This window comes from Musa acuminata, chromosome BXJ3-4 (assembly GCF_036884655.1).
Source record: "Musa acuminata AAA Group cultivar baxijiao chromosome BXJ3-4, Cavendish_Baxijiao_AAA, whole genome shotgun sequence".
Taxonomy (NCBI): domain Eukaryota; kingdom Viridiplantae; phylum Streptophyta; class Magnoliopsida; order Zingiberales; family Musaceae; genus Musa; species Musa acuminata.
Window position 1 is genome coordinate 44,061,270 of NC_088352.1, and position 25,618 is coordinate 44,086,887.

The window sequence follows — 25,618 nt, forward strand, 5'->3', positions numbered from 1 at the left end:
GACCTGAGTTACGACGGAGCTCATGACAAAATGGTTTGGGAATGACCCACGTCTGGAAACGCCGTTGCCGACCTCATCGCGCCTGACGTCTGATCCATCTTTAGTCGTGAACTAAGTAGTGGGTGAGTTGGACGCACGTCAACGCTTCTAGCCCAAGCTGGTTATCGAGCTTGTTCATCCCATGCACGCCGTGTTAGCTTTGTCGTAGCGGTAGTCGTGGCATGAACCGGCGTTCTGCGTCGAACCCCACCCGCTTCGAGTCTCTCCTTCCCCTTCCCGTCTCCACATCCATCTTTTAAGAATAACAACCGAGAAGTAGAGAACTCTCCCCCTCCCTCCCTGTTTCCAGATCTGATCTCTTCACTGTTCGAATCCTCGAATTCGATCCGATCGGCCCAAATCTCGCGGCCTTCCCCGCTCCGATTCCTAGGGTTTGCAATCTCCCATGCCCCTCCCCTCCTAATCCCCTCCGCACGCTGCCGAGATGGAAGCAGCGCCGCCTGCCCGTCTCCGCGATCCGTCCTCCTTTGGGCGCTCCAGCTCCGCCTCCGCCAGATCATCGCACGATCTCGATTCTCCTTCCTTTTCCTCGGCTGGTGCCGGTGCCGTCAGCCACAGCCTCGCCTCCATCCTCAACAACCCCCACGCCGGCCGCTCCGACGTTTCTTGGACCCTATGGTGGCCCTCCGCTTCCGCAGCCGCCCCCGACCTCGCCGCCCCCATCGTCCCCTCCATATCCTTCCCCGAGGTCGCCCGCGCCGACTTTCTCCCATACCTCGCCTCTGTCTCGGACGCGTACTCCCGGTTCGAGGACATTCTCAACCATAGATCTAAGGAGAGCGCCGCCGCCGCTGCTAGCGGCGATGGAGAGATCCGGGGGCAGGGGGAGGCCCTGGTGGCATGCCTTCGGGAGGTGCCGTCGCTATTCTTCAAGGAGGATTTCGCGTTGGAGGAGGGGGCCACGTTCAAGGCTGCGTGCCCCTTCTCGCCTTCGGCCGAGGAGAACACCGCGCTCCAGGAGAGGCTGACGCAGTACCTGGATGTGGTGGAGATGCATCTGGTGAGGGAGATCGCGTTGCGGTCAGATTCGTTCTACGAGGCCCAGGGGCAGCTTCAGGGGCTGAATGGGCAGATCGTGGAGGCGTGCGTGAGGATACGGGAGTTAAAGGAGACGATCCGGATTCTGACAGGAGATCTTGTGGGATCAGCGAGGAAAGTGCAAGAGCTGAATGCCACGCGAGGAAACCTTGTAGCACTTCAGCAGAAGCTCACTGTCATACTCTATGTCAGCCAAGCACTCGGAGCATTAAAACTGGTACATCCTGCTTTGTGCTTGTTTAATTGCTGTTAAATGATCAAATAGAAATATATACCAAAATATCATATATCTGATAATGAAACCCTTTTCAACAGTTTTTTGCACCTCCTGCATATTTTCTCTCCTATAAATTGCTTAAAACCACTTCTATAATGCAAATGCATAAATGCACTATAAAAATTAAACTAAAAACAAAGAAGGCTGTTTCGGCTCTGGGATTATAAAAGCTGGTAATTTGCATTGTAAAAAAAAAACTGCAAGGAAAGGTTTTCTTTGGCAGTAGTGAAGATATGAGGAAAGAGATGTAACAACGTTCAAAACATTAAAAAAGAGGAAATCACATGATACCCTTCTCATCATATAACTGAGATTATTGTTCTCAAGTCCAATGAAGAAAGCAGCCAAGCTGGGATAAAGGAATAAATATTACACCGGAAGCATCCTGATTCGTTTTTCACTTCATGGCCTGACCCCTTTTTTAGCATATCCAGCTGCTTTCTTTCTTGAGATAGGACTTTGGACACATTTTGTTTGATGTAAATTCCTGTTTCCAGCTACAGACAATGTAAGTACTATTGACATCTCATTATGCCTTGATTTACTCCTTTGCTCGTCTTAATTGTATGATGGTGGATTAGATCTCCGTTAAACTAACAAAGGAGTAACTTCGTTCAGAACATGTAATGTCAGACTAAAGTTGTCAATGCTGACATATTCAAAACAGTCTAGACTCAACTATAAGCCAAAGAGACAAGCTGACTCACATTTTTTATATTAGACTCATCCATTATTGTGTTTGCATTCCGATTAAATTTTGGTTCGTACTCCACATTTTGGAGTCCAAATACAGTTGTTGGCTGCATCCTTTTTCTTTGCTTTGTGTCTGCTCTTTTTTGAGTTGGAAGGTCCTTAGCTTTTGTGTAGGTTTTATTTGACCAGTCACACAAGATAAGTTTGACCATTTGTGAGATAATAATAAATCAGTTAGTTGGTAGACAAGGTCTTGACATTTCAGTTGTATATGCTTTTTGGTGGTCTCTATGCTTGTGGATTGATGTCCTATTAAGGCATAGGTGATGCCTACTTGGTATGACATACATAACATCTTTCAAAATGTCTCAATATGCAAACTATTTAATAATTGTATGTGTTTTGGGGAGCACCTGTATAATGTTGATATTTATGTATAAGACAATCTATGAATCTTATGATATTTGTTCCAGACAGTGATATCTGGTAACATGGTAGATAAAGGGTTTCCTATCTAAACGAAATGTAATAATACAGAAGAGAAAAAAAATCCTCTCTAATTGAAACTTATGTGTTGCTGTGGAACTAATGTACCTCAGTCACCTAGTTTACTTTAGATATGGGAAGATTATCACTTCATCTGCTATGGTGCATGAAAAATGAATCTCTTTAAAAGAGATCGAAGCAAATTAATTACTATCAGTTTATTAAAGCTTTTGCTCTGTCTTTTTGTTGTCTATATTAGGGAATATGAGTGAATTATATAAGCAGTGCCACTATAGTTAGGAACCTGGAAAACTTTGTGATATCTACTATTTCCTAACTTGGAAGGAATGGATGGATTATATCAATTTTACCACATATTGCTTTTTCTTTGTATGGATTCTCCAAGCCTTGTGAAAAACTACTGAATGATAACCGCACATGGGCCTTAAAATTGCAAACTTCACAAGCATGTGCTGATTGATGGTATCACGTAGTTTGGATTTAAGTGATTTTAAATTGACCAAAGATTTTGTGATCGTTGTTTTTTCCACAATATTTTTTGTTCAAGCTGTGATATCTGAATAATTTCTACTTCAAACTTGCATACTGATTTCTATATTTACTTATTTTTGGGAACTGGATTCAGACAATCTTTTATCTCTTATCAATCTAATATCTTACACTTGTTATCTTCCGTGGGAAAATATATGATTTAATTTAATTGGCCATATGCAGCTTGTTGCAGCAGCAGATTGTGCTGGTGCTTTAGATGTAATAGATGACCTGCAGCAGTTGCTGGTAACTTCTTGATTTAGTGATACATTTTTTTTTCTTTTTTCTTTTAGAGGTATTATGTTATACTGATATGCTTAATTAGATAATCTAACTGCAGTCTGTTACTGCATATATACAAGTTCAACTAATAAACATATTGCTATCAGACTACTTGGTTCCATTTTAATGCGTTGACTTGCAGCCTACATGCCAGGATATGCATGCAGATACTTGATATTAATTACTACTAACTAATCTAACACTTCAGGACCCAAAAATTGGAATACGAGCTAATTCATCCCTCTAACACTGTCTCATTGGACTTGTCTCCAAAATGTCTATTATCTGGCTCTTGTCATTTATCTTCATGCGCACTATTGAATTACATCTAGTATCCTATGAATTTTTCCTTGGTTTTGAAATTTAAAGTTGACTCGTGGATTTAATATTGAATATTGTGCTATTGATGGAGCCTTGTGTGTAGCTGGGAGGGTCTAATGTTCTGCAGTAGAACAAATATGGGTAATTGATATTTGATAGCTCCTGTAAGTACAATACCATTGAGAAGATGAATCTTGACACTGCCACTCTGTGTTGTTTAGATTAATCTGACAAATTATCTACAGTGAGATTCTCATGAAAAGAGCAGTAGACCATTTAGGATACTGTGTGGGCCTCTAGATTTTCTATTAAAACAGATATCATGTGTACCTGTGTAACATGTCGTGATTTGTCAGCAGGATCTAGGTTTAGTCCAGTAGAGTTTCAGTTACTTTATAGAACCAAAGTTTTAACACTAGGACATATTGTTGTAAATGAGTAAGATTTGGTTTCTTGTTCTTTAATTGTGTGTTTTATCTTAGTTACATTTTCATTTATGGCAACTTGTTTTGGAAAAATAGATGATTTTTATTTTGATGTCTGCAATATCTTTGTGCCTTTTCCAAATTGGGATATTTCACCTAAATGGTAATATGTCATCTTCCTTATCCACTTGAACTCTTTGCTAGGTGGGTAAATGTGATGGGTAGGTATCTCATTGCATGAGCCAGAACTGTCTAACAGGAAGCTAACATGTAAACGGTTAATCCTTCTGGATGTCATGACAATTTTCTCTTTTGCCTGACTTCGTGGCTCGAAAATTGGCACTAGGTTTATTGTTGAATGAACAACAGTTAAAACTCTATTAAACTTCCGAGAAGCCTTCTTGACTAAGTATGGTTTCTCTTTCCTTCTTTTTCAAAGGATAGATACAGCTATAGCATGAAGGTGGATGACTAATAGTTAATTTTCCATTATTAGGTTTTGAAACAGCTCTCTTCCTAAGTTTCGGACCTTTCAGCTTGAGTGCAGTTGGATCTCCAATTTAGAATGAACAACTGCCACCTTTCTCTATTGCCCAACTGAACCTTTCAAAATATGGATGAATTGTTTTATAAGATAGTGAAGATTGTGACTTATAAGAAATATGTGTTCCATATATTTCTTTATGATTCCTGTGGTTAACACTCTGGTGTTATAATCTTAATTTTCTTAGTGTACTCTCCAGAAAGGATTCCATTATGAAGTATGCCAGTAATTTGCTGGTAAACAAATATTAGTGAAAAAAGAGTGCTTGTAATATATTGCTAGTGTTGCAAGTATAAGTAGATCACTGTACTATCGATGTGTAATTTGCCAGGCCCTTGTCGGTCTGGCCAATGGTGTGGTATCTTGGTTTTTTGTGCAAGTGCCTCATAATGGCATGGAAGTAGCGTGTACAACATGATTCATGCATGCTAGCCATGTGCGAATTTGTTTTGACATTGCAAACTAGATCTTTTTTAAATACTTGCTGAAGTGTTGGGCCTACAAAATCTTGTAGTGAACATTTGACTGACTACCTTGATTGAATTTTTATCTTTGCCTTGTTTGATTTATGCTGTAATTCATTTACAAAACAGGAAACCGATGAGCTTGTTGGTCTCCATTGTTTCCGTCATCTTCGTGAACAGTTGTCAGGTGGCTTGGATTCAATAAATAGGTATATCCTGAAACTTTGATTTTGTGTGCAATAGTTTGAAATTAGAATGCATTTGTCCTTGAAGGAAAATTGTTTATTGAAATGCTACAGTATTTATGAATTTTTTGAAGATAGATCTTCTGAACTAACTGTATTTCTTTTGGTTTACTTTCACTTAATGGTGTTTATACGTTTCCATCCTCATGGGGTTTTTCGTTATTTTTTGAAGAATTATTTATGCTAATAGCTCTACAGTGAAATTATTATATCTCACTGCATAGAAATACTATTAAAAATAAGTGGTAAAGTGTATGACATCATCTTAGTCACTTGTTATTTCTTCTATTTCTACCAACAGATAAAACTTAAATCTTAATTTTCTTTCCAATCCACTTCCTCGAACATGTTCTGGTTACTTCTAGAAACTATTTAGGCTTAGTAGCTCATTATAGCTTTGGTCAACCATCATTGAATTCAGAAAAACTGAGATTATAGCAGTTTCAGTGCACCTATAATTTGCATGCTCTATGATGATCAAAATGCTTCATGTGACATTCAATACTTGGCAGCATTGGAAAGTGTAAACTAAATGGAACAGATTACATGTGCTTTTCACATGTGATAAGCCTCTTTGATGAGCTAAATTGACAAGCACATTTGACAGCATTATGACGGGATAATATTCTAATTAGCACGCAACTGCAAACACTAAATGGAAAATCTTTGACAATTGTTCTTGCTTTTTTCAGGATTTTACAATTTTTGTGGAAACTGAATTACTAGTTTTATAATTAATTTATGGTCAACCTTTTGGGTTCACATTAAATTCCAATTGGAGCATCTTTCCTGTGCAATAATCATGTGTCAGAATTTAGTTGTGTGTCTAATAATCCTTGAGAGAATTGATTTTACATTTTGGTTGGAATGGATGGAAATTAGTGTCAATTTTTTTGATGTATCTTGAGATAATTTATGAGTTATTATGGAGATGATCACTTTCATTTGTTATGTGTGATTTGTTTTCAAGATGAGAAAGTTGGTAAATCTTTTTAGCATTGGGATTTATATCATGTCTGGTATTTCATATCACTAACTACGGATAATGAATTGTTGTCTTATATTACCTTTTGCTAGTTATATCATTCTTATATCTGAGACCATTTCTATTCGGTTTTATCCTTGAAGCTATGTATCACAGCGTTAGTTGGGTAGATTTCACATTATTGGCAAGTTTAAACAAATGACTTATTTTGTAATGTCATAATGAAGTTTTGAGTCTTCATCATGGCCACTTGTCATACTGGGCTTTACTTGTCATTTTGTATTTGCTAATTATTGAAAGTTGTTTGTTTCATTATCTTGGGCTTGTTGTTTAACATGATATATAATATATCATTTTGTAGCATTCTTTCGGCAGAATTCTTGCGTGCAGCAATACGTGATGCAAAGGGTGTTGACTCCGTGATTCTATCAAAATTAAGAACAAGAGCTTCTGATCTCATGAATGGAGTGGATGATGAAGTATGTCAGTTCTTGGCTTTACTGAATCTCATCTTTGTTCTTAAAGTTGTTTTATCTATTATTTAGTACAGACACTATGCCTACATACGTGGGCAATCAATGTGCATATCTTGATATTAGCATAGATGTGGTACTTGTTCACAGAGCAAGAAGTACAGTGCAGTGCATTTTTCTGTTTGTTCTTAAAACCAAATGCCACCTTTTTTTTCTGTTTATTACTATTTCTGATACCAGAGACTTGCTATAAGCCAAATCATTTTGCCTAAATTATAGCATTTTCAAGGTCCTTATGTTTCCCTATGCCAAGGTGACAATAAATTTTCCTTGTGATATGATGTATTTGTGTTTCATTTGCCTGCAGGTGAAGTTAGATGATGATGAAAGCTCGAATCTCCAAGATCGTCTTCTCCCTCTGATTATTGGTCTATTGAGAACAGTCAGTTCTTCTTATTCATATAACTTTATTATCAAAGATGAACCACACTGTGTTATGCTAACTTTTGTTGTTGTATTCATGAGTTCTATAATGGAAAACATATATCCTGATGCTTCTGCTTGATTTAGCTGGATCATAGGTGGCTGGCCCCTATCTGTCTTTGCTTAGTACTTGTGTACAAAATATAACTATTTTGCTGTGCATCAGTAAAGGTGGCCTAGGTTCAGACACTGACTAGCTCATCTTATACAGTTTTCTACCATATTTATGTTTTGACAACAATTATTTAAATAATATTGTACCTTTTTATATTATAATTAGGTCATGTACTTCATTGATTCTGCCCCAGTATACCTTTGTTGTAAATCTTTATGTTAGTTGATCTAGGAGTGTTATAAAAGTATTTCTAGAATTATCTTTTGCTGCTGTTCACACTTAAGTTTGTTTTTTTACTCTTGGATTTGTGTAACTGCTTACTAAATAATCAATAAAGTGATAAACATTTATATTTTTTGATGGTATTAATATGACATGATAATATTAAAGGCACCTTTGTCTGCTACTGATTGGCTCCTGCTTATATCACATTAATCTAAATACTTTTGTTGCTTGTCTATGATTGAAGGAACATTGTGGTTTCTATTTCAGGCAAAGCTTCCAGCTGTGCTGAGGTTGTACCGTGATACACTTATTACTGAAATGAAAGCTGCAATAAAAGCTACAGTTGCAGCTTTGCTTCCAGTTCTATTATCCCGACCTTTAGATTCGGATCTGATTACTGGAGATCGTGTTGGTGATTCAGATGGTTTGACCTTGTCTTTATCTTTGAGCCTTAAGATCTATCATATAACTTTTGTTCCTGCATTCATCTTATATCTTGCATTATGACTCAGGTGGAGGTTTGTCACTGGCAAGCAAGTTGAGGAGTCTATCCTCTGAAAGCTTTGTTCATCTTTTGAATGCTATTTTCAAAGTTGTACAGGTAGAACAATTTGTAACTTCTCCAATTTGCATCCCAAATATCAGTTGTTTCATAGTTGTATACCTGGCTGCATATTTACCATGTCAAATCCTATAGCAGACATAAACACAATTGCTTTACTGTTTTAAACCCATTTAATTACTAAAAAAGCACATATTCTAGGTTCTATGATTGGTTGTTAACCTCTTTCAGAAAAAAAAGGTTGGCAAACCATCTTGAACTTAATGTAGAAACCCCAGTCAACTTGTTCATTTCTTTTCCAAGTTAAACATGTCAACTGGGCTAGGATTTGATATGTGAACTTGTGTGTCAATTGGTCACATTCTTGATAACTAATCATATTATACTAACTACTAAGTGAAATAAATGATCTAAAATTGCTAAGACAGTCAAATCTAGCATTTTTTTTATAGGTGTTAAAAAAAGATGTATTTTTTAAACACTTGTTATGTCAGACACTTGATTGAAAACCCACCATCTGACGTGGTCAAATATCATCTTCAACACAATTTTAACCCCTTTTGATGTGGTCAACCTCACTTCCCTCCCACCAGTATTTGCACTATTCATGGCTAAAATGATACTGTCACCTATTTTTTGTTTAAAAATGTTCTACATTTACTTATCAGATATGTTCCTCTATAGCTGGACCAATATGGGTCTGGTTTATGCTGGCATACTAACACACTTTACACCAGTATGCATCATGATATAATGAGGGGGGTGTTTTTTATGTTTTTTTGTTTTGGAGGGGGGGTGGGGCAGGGGCGGCGGTAGGTGAGGAGGAGGAGAAGTAGAGGGGCAGAGGAATGGATGAAAAGGGGAAGAGAGGGTGTGTGTGAGAGAGAGATGGCTAGCTAACCTAATAAGAAAACAATAAAAAAGAAGCTTCTTGTATGTAGTATGTACGGTCAGGGGCAAATCGGTTATATATATAATATATATGGGTAACTAAGTGGGCATCACTTCCTAATGTGTTCCAACTTCTTTCATTTACTAAATTGATGATGCTAACTCTCTGTCCCTTAAGTTTTGGACTTGTGGTGGTATGTGGTCCTTGTTTCTTTGATAGGAATATAGGAATACATTTGGATCATTTGGTTTTTTTTTTACAGATATTCTACACTTATTTTACTAAACATTGTCCGTTATCTTTCACCCTTTCCTCCCATCTTTTCATGGAATGGCTTATCCTTTTTCCCTGATTCCACTTCTTTTTTTTTCTCCCAATAAATCCTGACAAGTAAAGATCATATGCTTTCTTTTAAAAACATATACAGAGAACTCTTTTTTTTTGTTGCACGTGTTGTCGAGGATGTCTTGTTGGAACTTGTATTGTAGGAGATGGAAAGTTTAAGATTACATGTTGTGTCTGTGCATGTGCGTGAATGCAGGTTTAGTGTGTGTGAACAAATATGCATGTGCCCATTGGCATATATGTATGTGTGATCAAGGCTTATTTTCTTCTTATTAATTGTGATCCTCTTATTTCTATTATGTTAACCGGTGCATGTGAATTTCATTTTTGAAGATTACACAATTAAGTGCCTTGATATGCCGGCAGTTGTTAGAAATGTTAGTCTACATCTGCATGTTTTTAGTTTTTATAGTAGGTTATTCCAATATAATTTATGTTTACTTGAATATGATCTATGATCTTTTAGTGAATACAGGCACATTTGATGCGGGCTGCAGAAGTTAAAAGAGTCATTGAGTGGATTATGGGAAACCTTGATGGATGTTATGTTGCTGACTCTGTTGCTGCTGCAGTTGCGCATGGTGCAGCAGTAGCTGCTGCTGCAGAGGGTGTTCAGGAGAATAATGGTCATATTATTTCACACGTATCTCATTCCCTTTCCAGGAATCCACCTAAGATCTCGACGATTCAGGGAAAGGTGAATGATGTGTCAAGTCCGAGCACATCCAAAAATTTCCGGTGAGATCTCATAGATTGTGGTTTCATATTAAATTGTATTGAGTACAGTTTTCCCTGTTTTATTTAATGCTTCATTTTTCAACAACTTTTAGGAGTTTTAATCAATATTGTCTCTAATGACAATATTTATACTGTGTTTTGATAATTACCTGTTTAAATGCTCTGCTGTTCTCTCACCTCTCTGTTTTCTACTGTTTCCAATAATGGAGTTTAATAATCACCTCTTGAAAAGTACTCATTCCTCTTGTTTCTTCAAGAACTTTCCATTAATATTCTTTTTACTGTGGACCTTCATTTAATGCATAATAACCATTATATGGTTGGTTTTATCTGATGGACCTTTATATTTGTTTATGGGAAAAGATGAAGGTAAATATCATTTTCCTCTTCTTGGTTGGATGAGTAAGGCCTTTATTCTACTTGTGACAATGCTTAAATCAACTATTTGTTTAATATTGTCTATATGATTCTCTCATCTTGTAGTTCTCCATATTGTGTATGACAAGTTATCATTTAGAACCATTAAAATTTTGTTCTGCACATATTTTGTTACCTTTTTTGTCATGATATGTTTCTAGCTATGCCCACATTTATCAATTGGCGCAAAAAATCATAGTGGATTCCATTCAGCATTAGGCTAAATTTCATAGTGGATTCTGGATTGATTTGAAATTCATTCAGTATGACATGGTTTGTAGCTAGCTTATTTGTGTTCATGGTTGATTGAGCACCTGCATTGTTTATAGTTCTAAGTAGATGCTCAAGCATCCTTTTGATACTGTCAAATAAGGTTTACCTGGAACAGTTGCAAAATAAAAAAAAGGCTAGGAGATGATCATGAAGGGTCTTTGGAATAATGGAAGAAGATTCATGTATTTGCTAGCCTTGTTCAGAGTCAACTCGGTAGGAACTTGTAAAACTTGTTGTTCGGGGTTAATTTGGTTAGTTCTCAGAACTAGAGGATATAATATCGTTGCCTGGGACTCTTTTGCTCTAATGTGAAATATGTTGCTTACTGCCTATGTCTATGATATTATTGAACTTGAGTGAAATGTCATTGCTGATATGCTCTTCTCGAGTTTAGGTGCTTCGAATTCCAAGTCTTTTTCAATAATGAGAAATTTCATGAATGATGTTATTTAATTATTTGGTTTTGACATTATTCTGATTTAAGCGAATTTGAACAGAAACCAGTTTCTATTTCTTCTTTTTTGTTCAGGTGGCCAAGGTATTCCAAGTCCTATTTCACTTTTGGGAACAGGAAAGGACCATCTTAGGTACTTTTTTGGGTGGTACTAGGGTAATTGATAAGAGAAGTTTGAAATGGGCTTGGATTTTCCTAAGATAGGTTAAGACAGTAAAAGAATTAGAAACCAAACTCAGCAGGAACTGTGGACATTGTCTACGCCATGGAACTTGTCTAAATCATGGGGAAGCTGTCTGAACTCGTTGGATTGGCCAAAACCATTAGAACTTGATTTTTAACCAGTTGAAACTGGTCAGACCTATCCGTAATTGGCATGAACAGTTGGATCTAGCAGACTCAGTCAATACCAGTTGGTAAATGGTGAAGTTCAATTATGCCGTGGTTGGTTATTGCCAAAACTAGTTGATCTCTGTTTTTTTACAGTTTCAAGAAGTTTGCTAACCAATTTAATCTGGATTCCTCATCCTGCAAACCATGGTGCAACATGATATTTTTCTTGTTGCTTCTCTCTCTCCTCCCTGTTAGAGACTTGGTAAATTCTTGCCATCGAAATTGTTAATATCATAGGAAACTGCAGATTTTAATTCATTTGTCGATCAGCATAACTTATTTTGTTCAAGACCATTTTGACATATTTTTTCACTTGTATAGATGCTCTATGGTGTTACACTGTCTGCATGTACTAGGTTATTTGCTTAAAGAGTGCTCTTCTTGAATTTTTTGCTATAGTGTTCTGTCATTTGTAATCAGGTACAGGAATTCTTGCTGTAAGGTGGTTGTCTTTTTTATAAGTTCATTCAGAAATTGCAAAATATTTACAGTTTCTAAACTGTCATAATGTGGTTTTGTTCTGCTAGTTTGCAATTGATTTTGTTGGTCATTTTGATAATGGTAATTAATTTCAGTGCTGATGTACTACGGGAAAACACAGAAGCCGTATTTTCTGCTTGTGATGCTGCGCATGGAAGATGGGCTAAACTCCTTGGTGTTCGTGCTCTTCTTCACCCCAAATTAAGACTCCAAGAGTTCTTAAGCATTTATGACATAACTCAGGACTTTATTGCAGCTACAGAGAAGGTATATTTGGTCTTCTCCTGTGATTTATTTTTACTGATATATTGGCTATAAAAATTCATTTTTGGCAGATTGGTGGAAGATTAGGCTATAGCATTCGTGGAACTCTTCAGTCACAGTCAAAAGCGTTTGTTGATTTTCAACATGATTCCCGAGTGAGTCACATGAACTCTGTGTATCTTTTATAAGTTGGATTTTATGTTGTTTGAATGTAAAAGCTTGTTTGTTGTAATTAAGCTGCATTTGACCATTGCTAGACCTGTTTGGTGATCCTTTGTAGATGACAAAGATTAAGGCAGTCCTTGATCAAGAAACTTGGGTTGCCGTGGATGTTCCTGATGAATTCCAGGCCATAGTTCTCTCATTATCTTCTGGTGATGCATTATTAAGCAATAGTGACCTAGCATCAAGCAATCCTGATTCTGGGACTGTTGAAGCAGGTTTTCCTGCTAGCCAAGAACATATTAGTGAGAGTGATTCTGGCCAAACTGTAGATCGAGACAATCAAGCTAAACCCATTCCATCAGCTGGGTCTAACCAAGAAACCAATGCAGCGTCTGCAACTTCTAAACGGAATAGTGATGCTAATATGAATGAACATGGAAGAGCATCTTCTCAAACACTTGTGTATCGGGGTGTTGGCTATCACATGGTAAACTGGTCAGTTATCCATACAATTAGACTACCTCTTTGATCCATTTTCAACTATCCATTACAAAACCACCTTTGCTTGACAAAGCGTAAATAATTAGGATGCTCAACGTTGTAGATTTATTTGTCTTTATGCTTTTGTTCGTAATCTTTATGTTGTTTTTGACCCATGTTCCTGAACTTCGACTTTGAATGTTCATCTGCAGTGGTTTGATATTGTTAAAGATGTTATCCGAGTATGTTGATATTAGTAAGTTCTTGCCAGCATTGTCATCTGAAGTGGTTCATCGTGTTGTGGAAATGTTGAAACTATTCAACATGAGGACTTGTCAGCTTGTTCTCGGTGCTGGTGCCATGCAGGTATCCTATGGTTTAATTTTTATTTTAAATGTTTATGTCATTATCAGGATTGTTTGCTGCAACAATAATGTCAATGGTCTTCCAAATATATTGACAGAACTGTTTATGGGCATCTTGTTTGCTTTTCAAGGATCAAAATATTAAGTCCATGTTCATACCAGTTATAGGTTGGTTTCAATTGATGTCATGCTGCTCATGAGGGCATGACTATTTCGCACTGCATGACTGTTGTATATGAAATGATCCTCAACAGTGAGAGCTTTGCATTGCCATGATAAGCATCTTGATAGACATCAGGATGGTGCTTGTATTTTCGAACGGCAGTTGCCTGAGTGCTTAAAATATTCCTTTCCTGTATGGTTCTTGTTCTTGCTTCTCAAATTTGTCTCCCCCTTGGTTTATCTGTGGGTTGATGTGTCATCCAGTTTGTATACATTATGATAGCAAAAACTGGTTATAAGTTTATAACTGTTTTCAACATTGATTCACATCTTTGTTTCCAATAATTTTGCATCCTTTTTTTTAATCTTTGTTGACTGATACTGCTAGATGGTGGGGTCTGATGCTAATTAATGTTTGTCAACTTACTTTTTAGTTCTGTAAAATTGTGTTTTCTTCCGCAACCTGTATCAGTTCACACTTCACCTTGTAGGCTTTGGTGGGATAAACTTTTAGCAGTTTTGTTGGTAATCAATATTGCAATTTTAGATTAAATAGTTATAGCTTGATGCATCTGCTTGTTTGTTTGCTTTCTTTTCAAATTGCTGCATTTAATTTGTTCTTAGCTTGCTTTGGTAAAACCTTGCATCTCAATTCTTCTTTTAAGGCTATGAATCCTTTGACATCATTGAGATTGCTTCTCTAATCTGCAGTTTGGTCATTCTATTCCTCAGCTGGTAGCTACATATGTTGTCTTATAAATGAACTTGTCTATAAATATATTATTAGTTGACCATCTTGCCGATGCAAGTAATAGGAAGAATGATAGAATTTCATCATTGAGCAATTTGGTGGTTGGTGTCATGTAGACTGTGCTCTTAACTGGATTAGAATTGATCTTTCTATTCTCTCTTGTTTTTACAATTCAATCCAATATTGGTCTCAGGTACCTTTTGTTCCACTATGCTTCCAGTGGCAAACTATACATTTCATTTTATTGATAATGTGTTGCAGGTATCAGGTTTGAAGTCCATAACTTCTAAGCATTTAGCTTTGGCAAGTCAGATTGTCAGTTTTGTTTATGCTATCATACCAGGTAAACTTCTGCTTACTCAATTACAGCATTTATTCAAAGCAGTTATCTGGATATCATTAATTAACCTTTTTGATTGATCAATACTATGATACAAACTTGTCATTGTCATTGTCATTGGTGTACTTGCTGGATTTTGTTTTTGTTTTTTGAAATTTTTACTGTTAATTGAAAAAAAAGTTTCGAAGTCTCAACTGTGGTCAGTAGGGGACCCATATTTACTGATCTGACCAAGTATTGGTATCGAAACATATTTAATGATGCCACAAAATATATTTGTTATTAATTATTTTACATAATGATAGTTTGCAGTATTTTTGTGTCACTTGGTAGACTGGTACCATACCAATTCAGCAAGTTATTGGAACAAGTATTGGTCTGAGATTTAAATCCTTGAATTGAAGTCGGCATATTTGAATGGTAATGTAGAAAAGTTCTAGGACCTGAAATTTGTGGGTTTTTCTTTGCTCGAAGTGACTCAGGTCATACATTGATGTGTTGTCGGTATCTTTGTGACTGAAGTTTGATAAGATAATTTGGTGACAACTTGAATTAAAAAATGATGATCAGTTGAATTAGAAAGTTCAATCTCTAATGTATAGTAGATGAAGTATTATTATTCTTCAAGCTTTTCTTACATCTGTTTGTATTTGTTACTTATGTATATATTTGTTGATTAATTACATTTTGTGAAAATATGAGAAACTTTATTTATGGTTTCTATCAAGATTTGTGTGAATCGGTATTCCACTATATATTATGGTTAATATGGTATCTTTTAATTTCCAATATTATAATGCCATCTGTTCTGGCCACTAGCGTATAAAGGATTGGTTTCCTTAAACCTGCTTGATTCAATCAGAGAAGTTGGCCATAAGTTTGGCTCTTTTCTTTAAAAGAATAAGAGGTCTGGTCATTTAAAAAACTCAAAACAAAATTAAGATCTGATGACGTGTGTCATCTGGAACTGAATGAAAACTTCAGGGACATGATCAAGTGATCAATTCATTGTCTTCGTCATATTTGCTTGGTTATAACTGCTGATGTTGTAGTTCTAATTTTTTCACATTGTTCCATGCACGTACATAAAGAGATTCAGCGAGTTCTCTTCTTGAAAGTGCCTGAGACTCGTAAAGCATTGTTAACATTAGAGATGGATCGAGTGGCTCAGGTATAATAATTATATATTTATTGAGATGTTTTTCTTTCTCTATCTTATTGCGATATTGTTCCTATTGGTTCTATGATTGCACTCCCATATTGTGGAAAGAAACTCTATTTAGTTAAATGGTCCTATCTTGACTTCATTCTCCAGACAAAACGAAATAACACTTGTGTAGGACATCATTATGCTTCAGGCACTTCTGAATATCACAACAACGATACCTAGCATTTAAAATTGGTATAAGATTTGAAACCATGGATTGTCCTATGGCATATCATCTTGTACCATATTTTTCTTTGAATGTTATAATTTCAATACTGTACCATATTGAGTGTCAGTGCACACTGTATGATGGTAGATCAATAAAAAAAAATTTCTGGACCTTTTTGGTTTTATATGGATTTCATATGATTTATATTTTATAATACAAATCATGATCACCACTTCATCTAGAGCCATAGTAACACATGACAAGTATGGTATTTTAATAAAAGACATGTTACATTAAAACTCACTAGAAAAATGCCAACATGTGCTTATCCAATGATCCAAACACAATGTTTCAAGTTCCAACAGCAATACAATCCCATCAAGTAAACCTAAAATGACACTGGCAGGCATTGGAGACCGGAGGATGTACTAATACCAACAATGAACTTGAAAAAATTGTTTTATATATTGTCAATACTGGGCTTATTTTATGATATGTTGTATTGCTGAATAAATTAAGCTTACTGGATTATATACTGTGAATCAAGATTTACTCAATGCTTTATGTGAATTTAGGGTTTTCACCCAAGGAATGAGCTAGGTCTAGGATTGGCTTATTGAAACAAGGTAAGGACTTATATCTGCCTGCATCAAGCCTGTATTAAATGTGCTCCAACTCATACTGTGTCTTTAGCCAACTTGTATTAAACGTGTACCAGCCTATACTGGTCGATATTACCATGATCCACTTCAGCTAAGGGCATAATATTGGGCGATACGCTAGTTTGCATCTGAACAATTCACCACTATGAATATCCATGTTAGAACCTTTTTTGGTGTTGGTCACATTGCAAATTCTTGAAGTACTCTTTATATTACTAGTATACCCAAGCTGATTAGTTTATTTACTTTATTCCTTTTACAACATATACTCTTTAAAATCTTATATCATCATTTGGTCATGGCATTCGATTATGATAGGAAATATCAATATATCGATACCTTTTATATCTGTTGCATTTTGATTGAAATCTCTTTATGGAAATTATGTATTTTAACAAGGTTTGCATTACTGCCCGGTACTATATGGTAAGGTGGTACACATAAGTCCAACAGGCTATATATATATATATATATATATATATATATCTGTTTTTTATTCTTTTCAACCTTTTTAGATTTTCTTTTCAAGACTTGGTATGTCTTGACATATTGACACTTGATATGAGCCCTAACCAATCAGTACAGTACCTGTACTTGGACTTGCAAACCTTGAATTTTAAGAAGATTGAAGCTAAAAAACTTCTTAGTGTCCTTTTTGAAATTTTATTCTTTTTTTTAATTTGAAAATTATTCCACGAGTGTTGGTACTGTTACTCATACCGATACTTGGTATGAGCCCTGACTGACCGGTGCAGTATGTTTACATGGAATTGCAAATCTTGAATTTTAAGAAGTTTGAAGTTAAAAAAAATTCTTAGCATCCTTTTTGAACTTTTATTCCAAACTTTTTTTATATGAAAACTATTCATCAAGGATATAAATCTTGGTCTAGCATGAGTTCCGATAACCTACCAAATTGGTACAAAATCAGTATATTGCCGTACCATGCCACTTAGTGACATTGAATAAAATAATAAAAAGTGAAGACCAGCAATGTTGTCCTGGTATTGAACTCTATGTTTCATTACCGGTACATGGTGAAATCTGTCTTTTTTCCTACAGGTATGGTCGAGATTTGAAATATTGTTGTTGTATGGTTGTACCCATGTTGTCCTAGTCTTTTATGCTTAGAAATATTGTTGTGTTCTTGCCGTGTCAATTTGTCCCTATTCTTTGTCTGTCTAAATTTGAAGACCCTAGCTGTACAAGGAACTGGGAAGCAGGAACACATCGTTTTTATTTTTCTAATTAATTCATCATCTTTTATATTTGTGTTTTGATCTCTGCTGTTACAGATATAATGTCTTACTATTATAATGTCTTCCTACTATAATGAACCTAAATTATGAATAAGATATAATAAGTCTACTATAATGTCTAATTTATAATGTCGGCCTCTTATTCATAATAACTTAGTGTATAACAAGAGTAATATGTTAGGTCTTACTATGCTTTCTTATTACTGTCTCTTATTTATAATAGGTTAGATCTTTTTATTATGCTATTTTAGCCATGATATATGTTACATTGTGAAAATATAATGATTATTGCAATATAATTTTTATTTTACTTTTGCATGTACAAAAATACATATAAAACACATATAAGGCCTATATAAATATGAAAATTCAACCAGAAATATAATTAGATTTAGATGATTTTAATTATTTAAATTTGGGTGGTGATATTTATTTGTTCAAGTCTACAAAATGTAAATATAAATGTTATAAAACTCATGTTTATATAACATATATACATGAGTTTTATAACATTTATATATAACATTTGTATACAACTCATGCTATATATATATATACACACACACGTTCTTGTATCCTAATTTTTTTTAGAATGACACGTTGATGTTTCTGTGTCGTGTCCGTGTTCGTGCTTCTTAGACAAGGAGTATAATTTAACAAAATTGATATCCTTATTAACTGAATGTGCAAAAGTGTCTGATGTCAATGTCTGCTAAGTAATTTATGATATAAAATTTGGATTCTGTTATTGGAACATCATGCGACTATTGAAATGCTTTGTTTAGGATGTGTTTGTTTTTCAAATACTCTGCCTAAATGCAGGATTACAAGATTCACCGAGATGAGATTCATATGAAGCTGATTCAGATAATGAAGGAAAGGTTACTGGCAAATCTCCGCAAACTGCCTCAAATTGTTGAGAGTTGGAATGCACCTGAAGATAATGACTCACAGCCAAGTCAGTTTGCTCGATCCATCACAAAGGTCCATTGCTCTTAAACTGGCTCTTTGTTTCTGTATATCATGTGATAATTCTTTTCACTTGATGGATATGCTTTGATGCCAGCCTTTTAACAGGGAAGCATTATTCTATATATTAAATTTCTCTTTCACTATTGTGCTTTCTTATTCTGCAATGAACATACTTGTTGGATGGAATTGCATGGTTCCAATTTGTAGATTTTTTTGTATATTTTACAAGCTAATGCAATCCAAGTAATGGTTACTCATAGATACGTTCATGGGCCAGGTTTTGTCCCTCTCCAACAAGCCTATTCTTGCAGGTCTAGCCGATAGAATAGATCTAAAAGATAATCCCATTAGATAAATTGTCCGGGCATCTTGGTAGAACAGCCTAAATACTGAAGTTATTTGGACTAGAAGTTCATGTAAATAGTCTAATGAAGGAGATGCCAAATGTATGAGGCCCCCAGTCAGTGCAGGTTTTGGGGAGGGTCAAAATCTTTATCCTTGCAAGCAAAGATGTTATTTTTCTTATCTAGTGTTGTCTCTTTACGTTGTGGCCGGGGAGTCAGCACGGCTAGGTTCGACTCTAGATGCGCAAGGTTGCCCGGTCTGACACTCGGATCTCAGGGGTTGGCGTCGGTCGTCCCATGTCCGGTGCAGCCCTCTGTCTTTGAGTCCTCGATGTGCAGGGTCTCCCGTGTTGACGCTCACGCGTCAGGTTGGGTCGGGCCTCGTCCCCCGAGGGCGATCTTCTCTCTTGGCGGGTAGCTTGCTTCTTCGTCGCTGGGCTCCTGCACACAGGTCGAGGTTGGGAGGGGGATTTCCCGACTTGATCCCTTCGAAGTTTAAGTTAACTTTTGGTTGAATGAGTGAGAGTAGAGTGCTTGAGTGGAAACCTTCCTTCGTGTTGGCCAAGCGATGGGTTTTTATGCCTACCCGCGGGGGTTGGCTGTACCTAGCCTCTTAATGGCCACCGACCCCTTAAGCGGCGAACCAATACCCTTCGTGCTGATACCGGTCATCCTATACTGATCGGCACCGAGCGGCGCCATCCCAATCTTTGTGAGGCATCATCGTACTTGAGCGCCCCCATCCCTATCTTTGTTGGGCGGCGTCGCACCCGAGCTGTGCCATCCCCATCTTCGTGGGGCGGCGTTGTTCCCGAGCGACGCTGTTCCACTCTTTGCGGGGCGGTGTTGTACCCAAGCGGCGCCGTTCCACTCTTTGCGGGGCGGTGACGTTCCCGAGCGGCGCCGTTCCACTCTTTGCGGGGCGGTGTCGTACTTGAGCGACATCGTTCCAACCTTTGCGGGGCGGCGTGGCACCCGAGCGACATCGTTCCACTCTTTGCGGGGCGGTGTCGTACTCGAGCGGCGCCGTCCCAACCTTTGCGGGGCGGTGTGTTGACGTGGTCCGCCACATTGACTTCGAAGCTCTTCATTGGTGCTGATGTGGTTGTGGACGGCTGCGTGGGGGTGTGCTACCAAATTGTGCCCTATCATTTAGAGCCCTTGACAATATAGTCAATCCATGCCATAACTTTCAAGGCTTGCCCTATGTAAGAGCCACATGGTAGCACAATATGCAACTTTGGGTTTGAAAGAAGACGAGAACCCATTAAATCTTGAAAATTCGAAGAGCCTCAAAGGATCTGGACCTAGTGGGGAAGGCCAAAGCCAAAGGTAGGACCAATCATCAACCTGGTAGGTATGGTTGTCTGGCCCTCTGTTATAACTTGTTTGTTGATTCCAAGTAGACATCATGGACAAACATTAAGGTCGTTTGTTAGATTTTTTCCAACTCTTGTTGAATCCTTCATAATATGTCATGATGTGTATGATGTCAATTTTTATGATATATGCTACAAGATTTGGAATCTCGACCATACAGTTCAGTATGGACTAAAATTCACCAGTCCAACCAAGTACTAGAATTGAAACATATAGGTCGGTACCTGTAAAATATTTTTTTTTTATTAATTTATACAATGGTACTGGGTGGTCCAGATAGGTTTGTCATCTGATATACTAGTATCATACTGATCCGGTAGGTTACCATAACTGGTACAAGACCCACATCGATCCTATATATAGAAAAATTCAACCCCAGTGCATATTTTAGTGGATATCTCTAAATAAGCTATCTCAATATGTTAATGACTAGTAATATGTCTGCATTTTGTACTTTTGTGATTTTCACCTCTGTGAATTTAAATAATTTCCCTGATGCCTTGTGATTGCTTTTATAGTACCTTTTTTTATGTTTGTTCTTTGTAAATAATTGTTACACTTTTTGTATGTTATCAAAGTTCAAAAATTTCCTGGTCCAGTTAGAAAGTGGTATTTTATATTTTAATCAGGAAAGCTTGTCAACAGCCTCCTCTCCTTATTCTCCTCTTCCTCCTCCTCTGTGATCCATGTTGATTGGTATACCGAATTATCATGTGTCTGTATTGTCAAATACATATCGAACCTGGGCCCCTCTGGTTCTCAGACCAAAACTTGAAATCTTTCATGTCACATTTATGATGATTGTGGATTGCCTAAATTGTGCAAAATATATCATATATAAAATTATCAGATAGTTTTCTATATAATGACAAGTTGTGTCCTAGTCTTTCAAATTACTGTCTTAGTGTGTCCTAATCGTGTCATGTCCTTATTCCATACTCATGATCACATTGGTGCCCTTGCATTATAATGAGTTTGTTCTAGTGGTCACTAGATATCATAAACTCTGTTAAGTGGTTGGCTATGCTCTATGTTATATGTCCTTGGATTTTCTCTCAAGCACAAATGTATCAGACACCATTGATGAGTAGGTTAGTTTACAAAAATACTCAAACGCTTCTTCTGAGTTGTCATGGTCAAATAGGAGAATCTTGAAAGATGTTTCATTTCTTCCTAATACTGTAAACTTAGTTGAATGGTGTTATAGTTGGACCAGTAGATAGGGAAGTTCTCACCAGCTGGCTAATTTTGCTTGATACCATGAGATAGCCCTCAACTGGTGTAGACTGTACCTTCACAGATAACCCAATGCTGTATTTAAAATTTACTGTTAATGTTTGAGTGAGTCATTTTCCAAAAAAAAGGATATTTATTGTCTGTTTGATTATAAGGCTGTATAATGTCATGCCGAATTACCTGGGGAAACAATCTAAAACTTACAGTTATCTAATCTCAAACTCACAAAACGAGCAAACTAAGAAAAAGGATGGTCTGGTGCATAAGACTGCCTGCCAATGCAGGATCGTCAAGGATCGATGGAAGGGAACTGTTTTCATAACTTGAGCTATGGTCACCTTAAATTGCAAAAGAGAAATTTTACCATGACACCAAGGATCACCCTTGAGCAGAATGAACAAATGGATGGATTAAAATGGTTCACACCCAATTGATAGTGACAGTTTGTGTATGCTTGGGTAGTGCAATGGATACTGGATTGACAGCGACAGCTAGAGATGTATCAGAGAACTTTTGGGCACACCTTGGTGACAGATCTAATTTTTAAGATTTTTATTGGGTTGTTTCTTGTGGCTAAGGTTTATACATTTTTCTTCAGATCAATGTTTATGGTTCTGATTCTTTGTAGGTTATTATTTACTTTTTTGATTCAATTTGTTTGTGCATCTGTACTTTATCATGTCATATTGATGTCTCTATTAAAATTGCAAATTTTGGTTCACCGTGGTTAACATTTTTTGAAGGTGCCTGTTAGATACATGACGTGGTTGAACGCTTCATTTGTAGGCATAATTGTTTATGTTTTTTGGGGGTTCATCTGATTGGATGTATGGTTTCAAATTTTTACCTCAGGAAGTTACTTATCTTCATCGCATTTTATCTCAAATCCTTCTTGAGGCTGACGTTCAAGCTATTTTCAGGTAACATCTCCATATTGACAGGGAAGAGATATATAAATTGCAAATTACACTGAACTATATAGTAAATTTGGTTTATTTTAGCATATCCATCTTGATGATTGGCTAAAGAACATCTTGGAATAAGATTATGCTTGGGCAAATAAAACCAGTCTCTTCTATTGGAAAATAGCATAACTTGACCAACACATCATCCAGCATTTATTGGCATGTTACATTCTGTTAGCTGCATGTTGTAACATGCCAACTTACTGTGGCATTAGGTCCTCAACACTTATTTTGATATCTGGAGTAAATGAAGCAGCAATCGCTTTTTGTATCTGTTGCATAATTTGTACAGCTATTTTTCTTTGACAATGGACTTGTAATTGTTTCTGCTGATGAGACCACTATTTTGAAACTTCTGGCTCTTTATCCAACAATAATAGATGGCTTGTGCTTTATTTCATGTTTTTGTTTGCAGGCAAGTGGTTCACATTTTTCATTCCCATATTTCGGAAGCATTTTCAAAATTGGAGCTTAACACTCCCCAAGCCAAAAATAGGTAATAACTGTTCAGTTTCTGCTGATTGATTGAATGTACTTGATAGTTGATACAAACATTATTTTTACATTCCTGATGTTTATTTTTCATAATCCAGACTCTGCCGTGATGTTCAGCACATTCTTGGGTGCATCCGCAAGTTGCCTTCTGATAATTCAAGCAAAGAAAGCGTTCCGAATTATGGTCTTCTCGATGAGTTCTTGGAGGAGAAATACAGGACAAAAGTAGGATAATGAAGGACCTTGTGAGATACATGCTAACCATACCTGATAGGAGATTGTCAGCAGTGATGTTTATTATAGGATTCAAGTAAATCACTTCTGATCAACATTATGTTGTAAAATTGCATTCAGGTAATTTCTGAGACTGCTTCATCTACTTTGTTAAATTTTTACTTGTTGTTCCTTTACAACCTAAATCCTGTTCTGGTTAATATCTACTAAATAATGTCATATTTTATAACATTATGAATTGAATGCTTTTTGGCATGATTGCATTTGGGTTTTATGGAGCTTAGCTTTGCTGTTTTACTCATCTGAGTAGTGATAATAATCCTGGTCTGTATGCTTTTCATGCTCACTTCTGCACATCCACAAGCTCACAAGTGAAATAGGTCCCTTGGGCATATCAGTTAACAAGTTTTTGAAATGACACAAAAGGTACAAGTCATCCGTTTCTTCATAGGGAAAATTTGTAACTTGGTAGAAATTTGATCATGCAATCCCCTTGTCCATATGTGCATTAAAGATATTAAGATTGCACCATATTGTTACTATGTTTAAGTTTTGTTGTCATGTGTGCATGCCTACAATACTTTGGACAAAGTAATTCTTGTCATGGTAAATTTTTTTTTTCTTTTGTTTTTGGACAGGAATTTTCTAGATGTCCAATTGCTATTATGAGATGTCCATTTTTATCATCAAGCAAAGGGTGCGAAATAAATCACACTGATTTTTCGATGAAGTATTTTGGCTGCCCTAATTTTTAAGGTTTAGTCACCTCTTAAATGCTGCACGATGAAGCTAAATCTTGTAGTCAAATTAGTCAGGCCCATGTAAATTACTTGAGGATGATTTAAAAGACAGGTTCATCCATTGTACTTGCAGTGTGGGTGTGCTGATCTAGGTGTGTGTTAGGAGGAAAACATGGATTGATTATTTAAAAAAAGTTCTGAAATAAATACCTGGTCCTCCTGGTATATTCAGTATGCCATGTTATATTAATCCATATAATCAATCCAAAAGTTGTCATACTTGGATTTGTTTTTGTCACAAGTTTAATGCAATATCAAAACTCTGAAGTTGGAGCATATGGTAGGCTTAGCCTATGAGGAATTTCCAGGATACATTGTTGAAATAAATGATTACTCCAGTTTCTAACATCATTACTCTTAATAGAGGTGCATATATGAGGAAGAGATCAAGTATTTTAAGTCATAGAAATCTGTTACTTCACGACACTCACAAGGTTGTCATTAGAATTCTCCATAACAGTTCATGTGAAAAACGACATTGATGGTATAGGTTATTCAACAGTTCTATATGAATGAAAGTAAATGGCATCATATTAGATTAAAATTTCTTTTGTCTTTGCAAACATCACGAGAATGATTTTGCCAAAAACAACTTCAGAACACTAATGTCTTTTGAGGACTTTTGCAGGTGCTGCTCTATTCTTTAGAGTACAAGGTTCTGACATTGAAAGCTGTCGGTGACCTTGAAAGCTGCTGGATTCAGTTTTTTTCTGAAGAAATGTCAATCAAATATATTTGCTGGCTAAACAGTTTGAGAGAATCAAAGCCCATGGTTCCTGTTTGGATTTAGCGAGTTGTTCTCTTGAGCTATTTGCTCAATGATCCCTTTGTCGCAAAACCCAGTATTCTTATCGTTGACTGTATTATGCTACTTCTTTCAGGCTGGAAATATCTTCTCTTTCTGTTTATAATGTGGCAGTCATTTGAAGACTAAAGGTGTTTTATGCGAACTCTCTTATGTAAAAGACAATTGAAAGGTACAAAACGGATGTCAGACACTAGAGTTGTGCTGGCGTTTGCACTTGGTGGCTTCCTATTGGTAGTATAACCCTTGTAATTTATGATGCTTCTAGTTGTCATTTTTAGTTTTCGTTCCATTATGAAACAACATTTTTCGTCCTAAGCAATAAAAGTTTTTTTGGCTAA

At 36.5% G+C, this 25,618-nt stretch overlaps 1 protein-coding gene across 2 annotated transcripts; it reads left to right on the forward strand.

Annotated features, from left to right (window-relative positions):
• The first annotated feature begins 229 nt into the window (after positions 1–229).
• LOC135636202 (vacuolar protein sorting-associated protein 54, chloroplastic-like) lies at positions 230–25,618 on the forward strand. 2 transcript variants are annotated; one of them, XM_065147824.1, is made up of 19 exons: positions 230–1,315; positions 3,290–3,352; positions 5,272–5,351; positions 6,734–6,851; positions 7,213–7,287; positions 7,936–8,092; positions 8,181–8,269; positions 9,943–10,205; positions 12,318–12,489; positions 12,558–12,641; positions 12,767–13,146; positions 13,344–13,497; positions 14,671–14,752; positions 15,841–15,920; positions 18,869–19,030; positions 22,831–22,898; positions 23,359–23,439; positions 23,537–23,792; positions 25,101–25,618. In XM_065147824.1, exons 1-18 carry the CDS (start codon positions 485–487, stop codon positions 23,670–23,672), a joined length of 3,075 nt encoding a protein of 1,024 aa, XP_065003896.1. In that variant the 5' UTR covers positions 230–484; the 3' UTR covers positions 23,673–23,792; positions 25,101–25,618. The 2 variants fall into 2 exon arrangements, with proteins under 2 accessions (XP_065003896.1, XP_065003897.1); XM_065147825.1 differs by lacking the exons at positions 22,831–22,898; positions 23,359–23,439; positions 23,537–23,792; positions 25,101–25,618 and adding an exon at positions 16,701–16,751 and having other exon boundaries at positions 18,869–18,976.

Coding starts and splice junctions, on each gene's coding strand:
- LOC135636202 (XM_065147824.1), top strand. CDS start 485: ATGGAAGCAGCGCCGCCTGCCCGTCTCCGCGATCCGTCCTCCTTTGGG. Junction 5,352..6,733: donor GGCTTGGATTCAATAAATAG/GTATATCCTGAA, acceptor ATCATTTTGTAG/CATTCTTTCGGCAGAATTCT. Junction 15,921..18,868: donor AGATGGATCGAGTGGCTCAG/GTATAATAATTA, acceptor GCCTAAATGCAG/GATTACAAGATTCACCGAGA.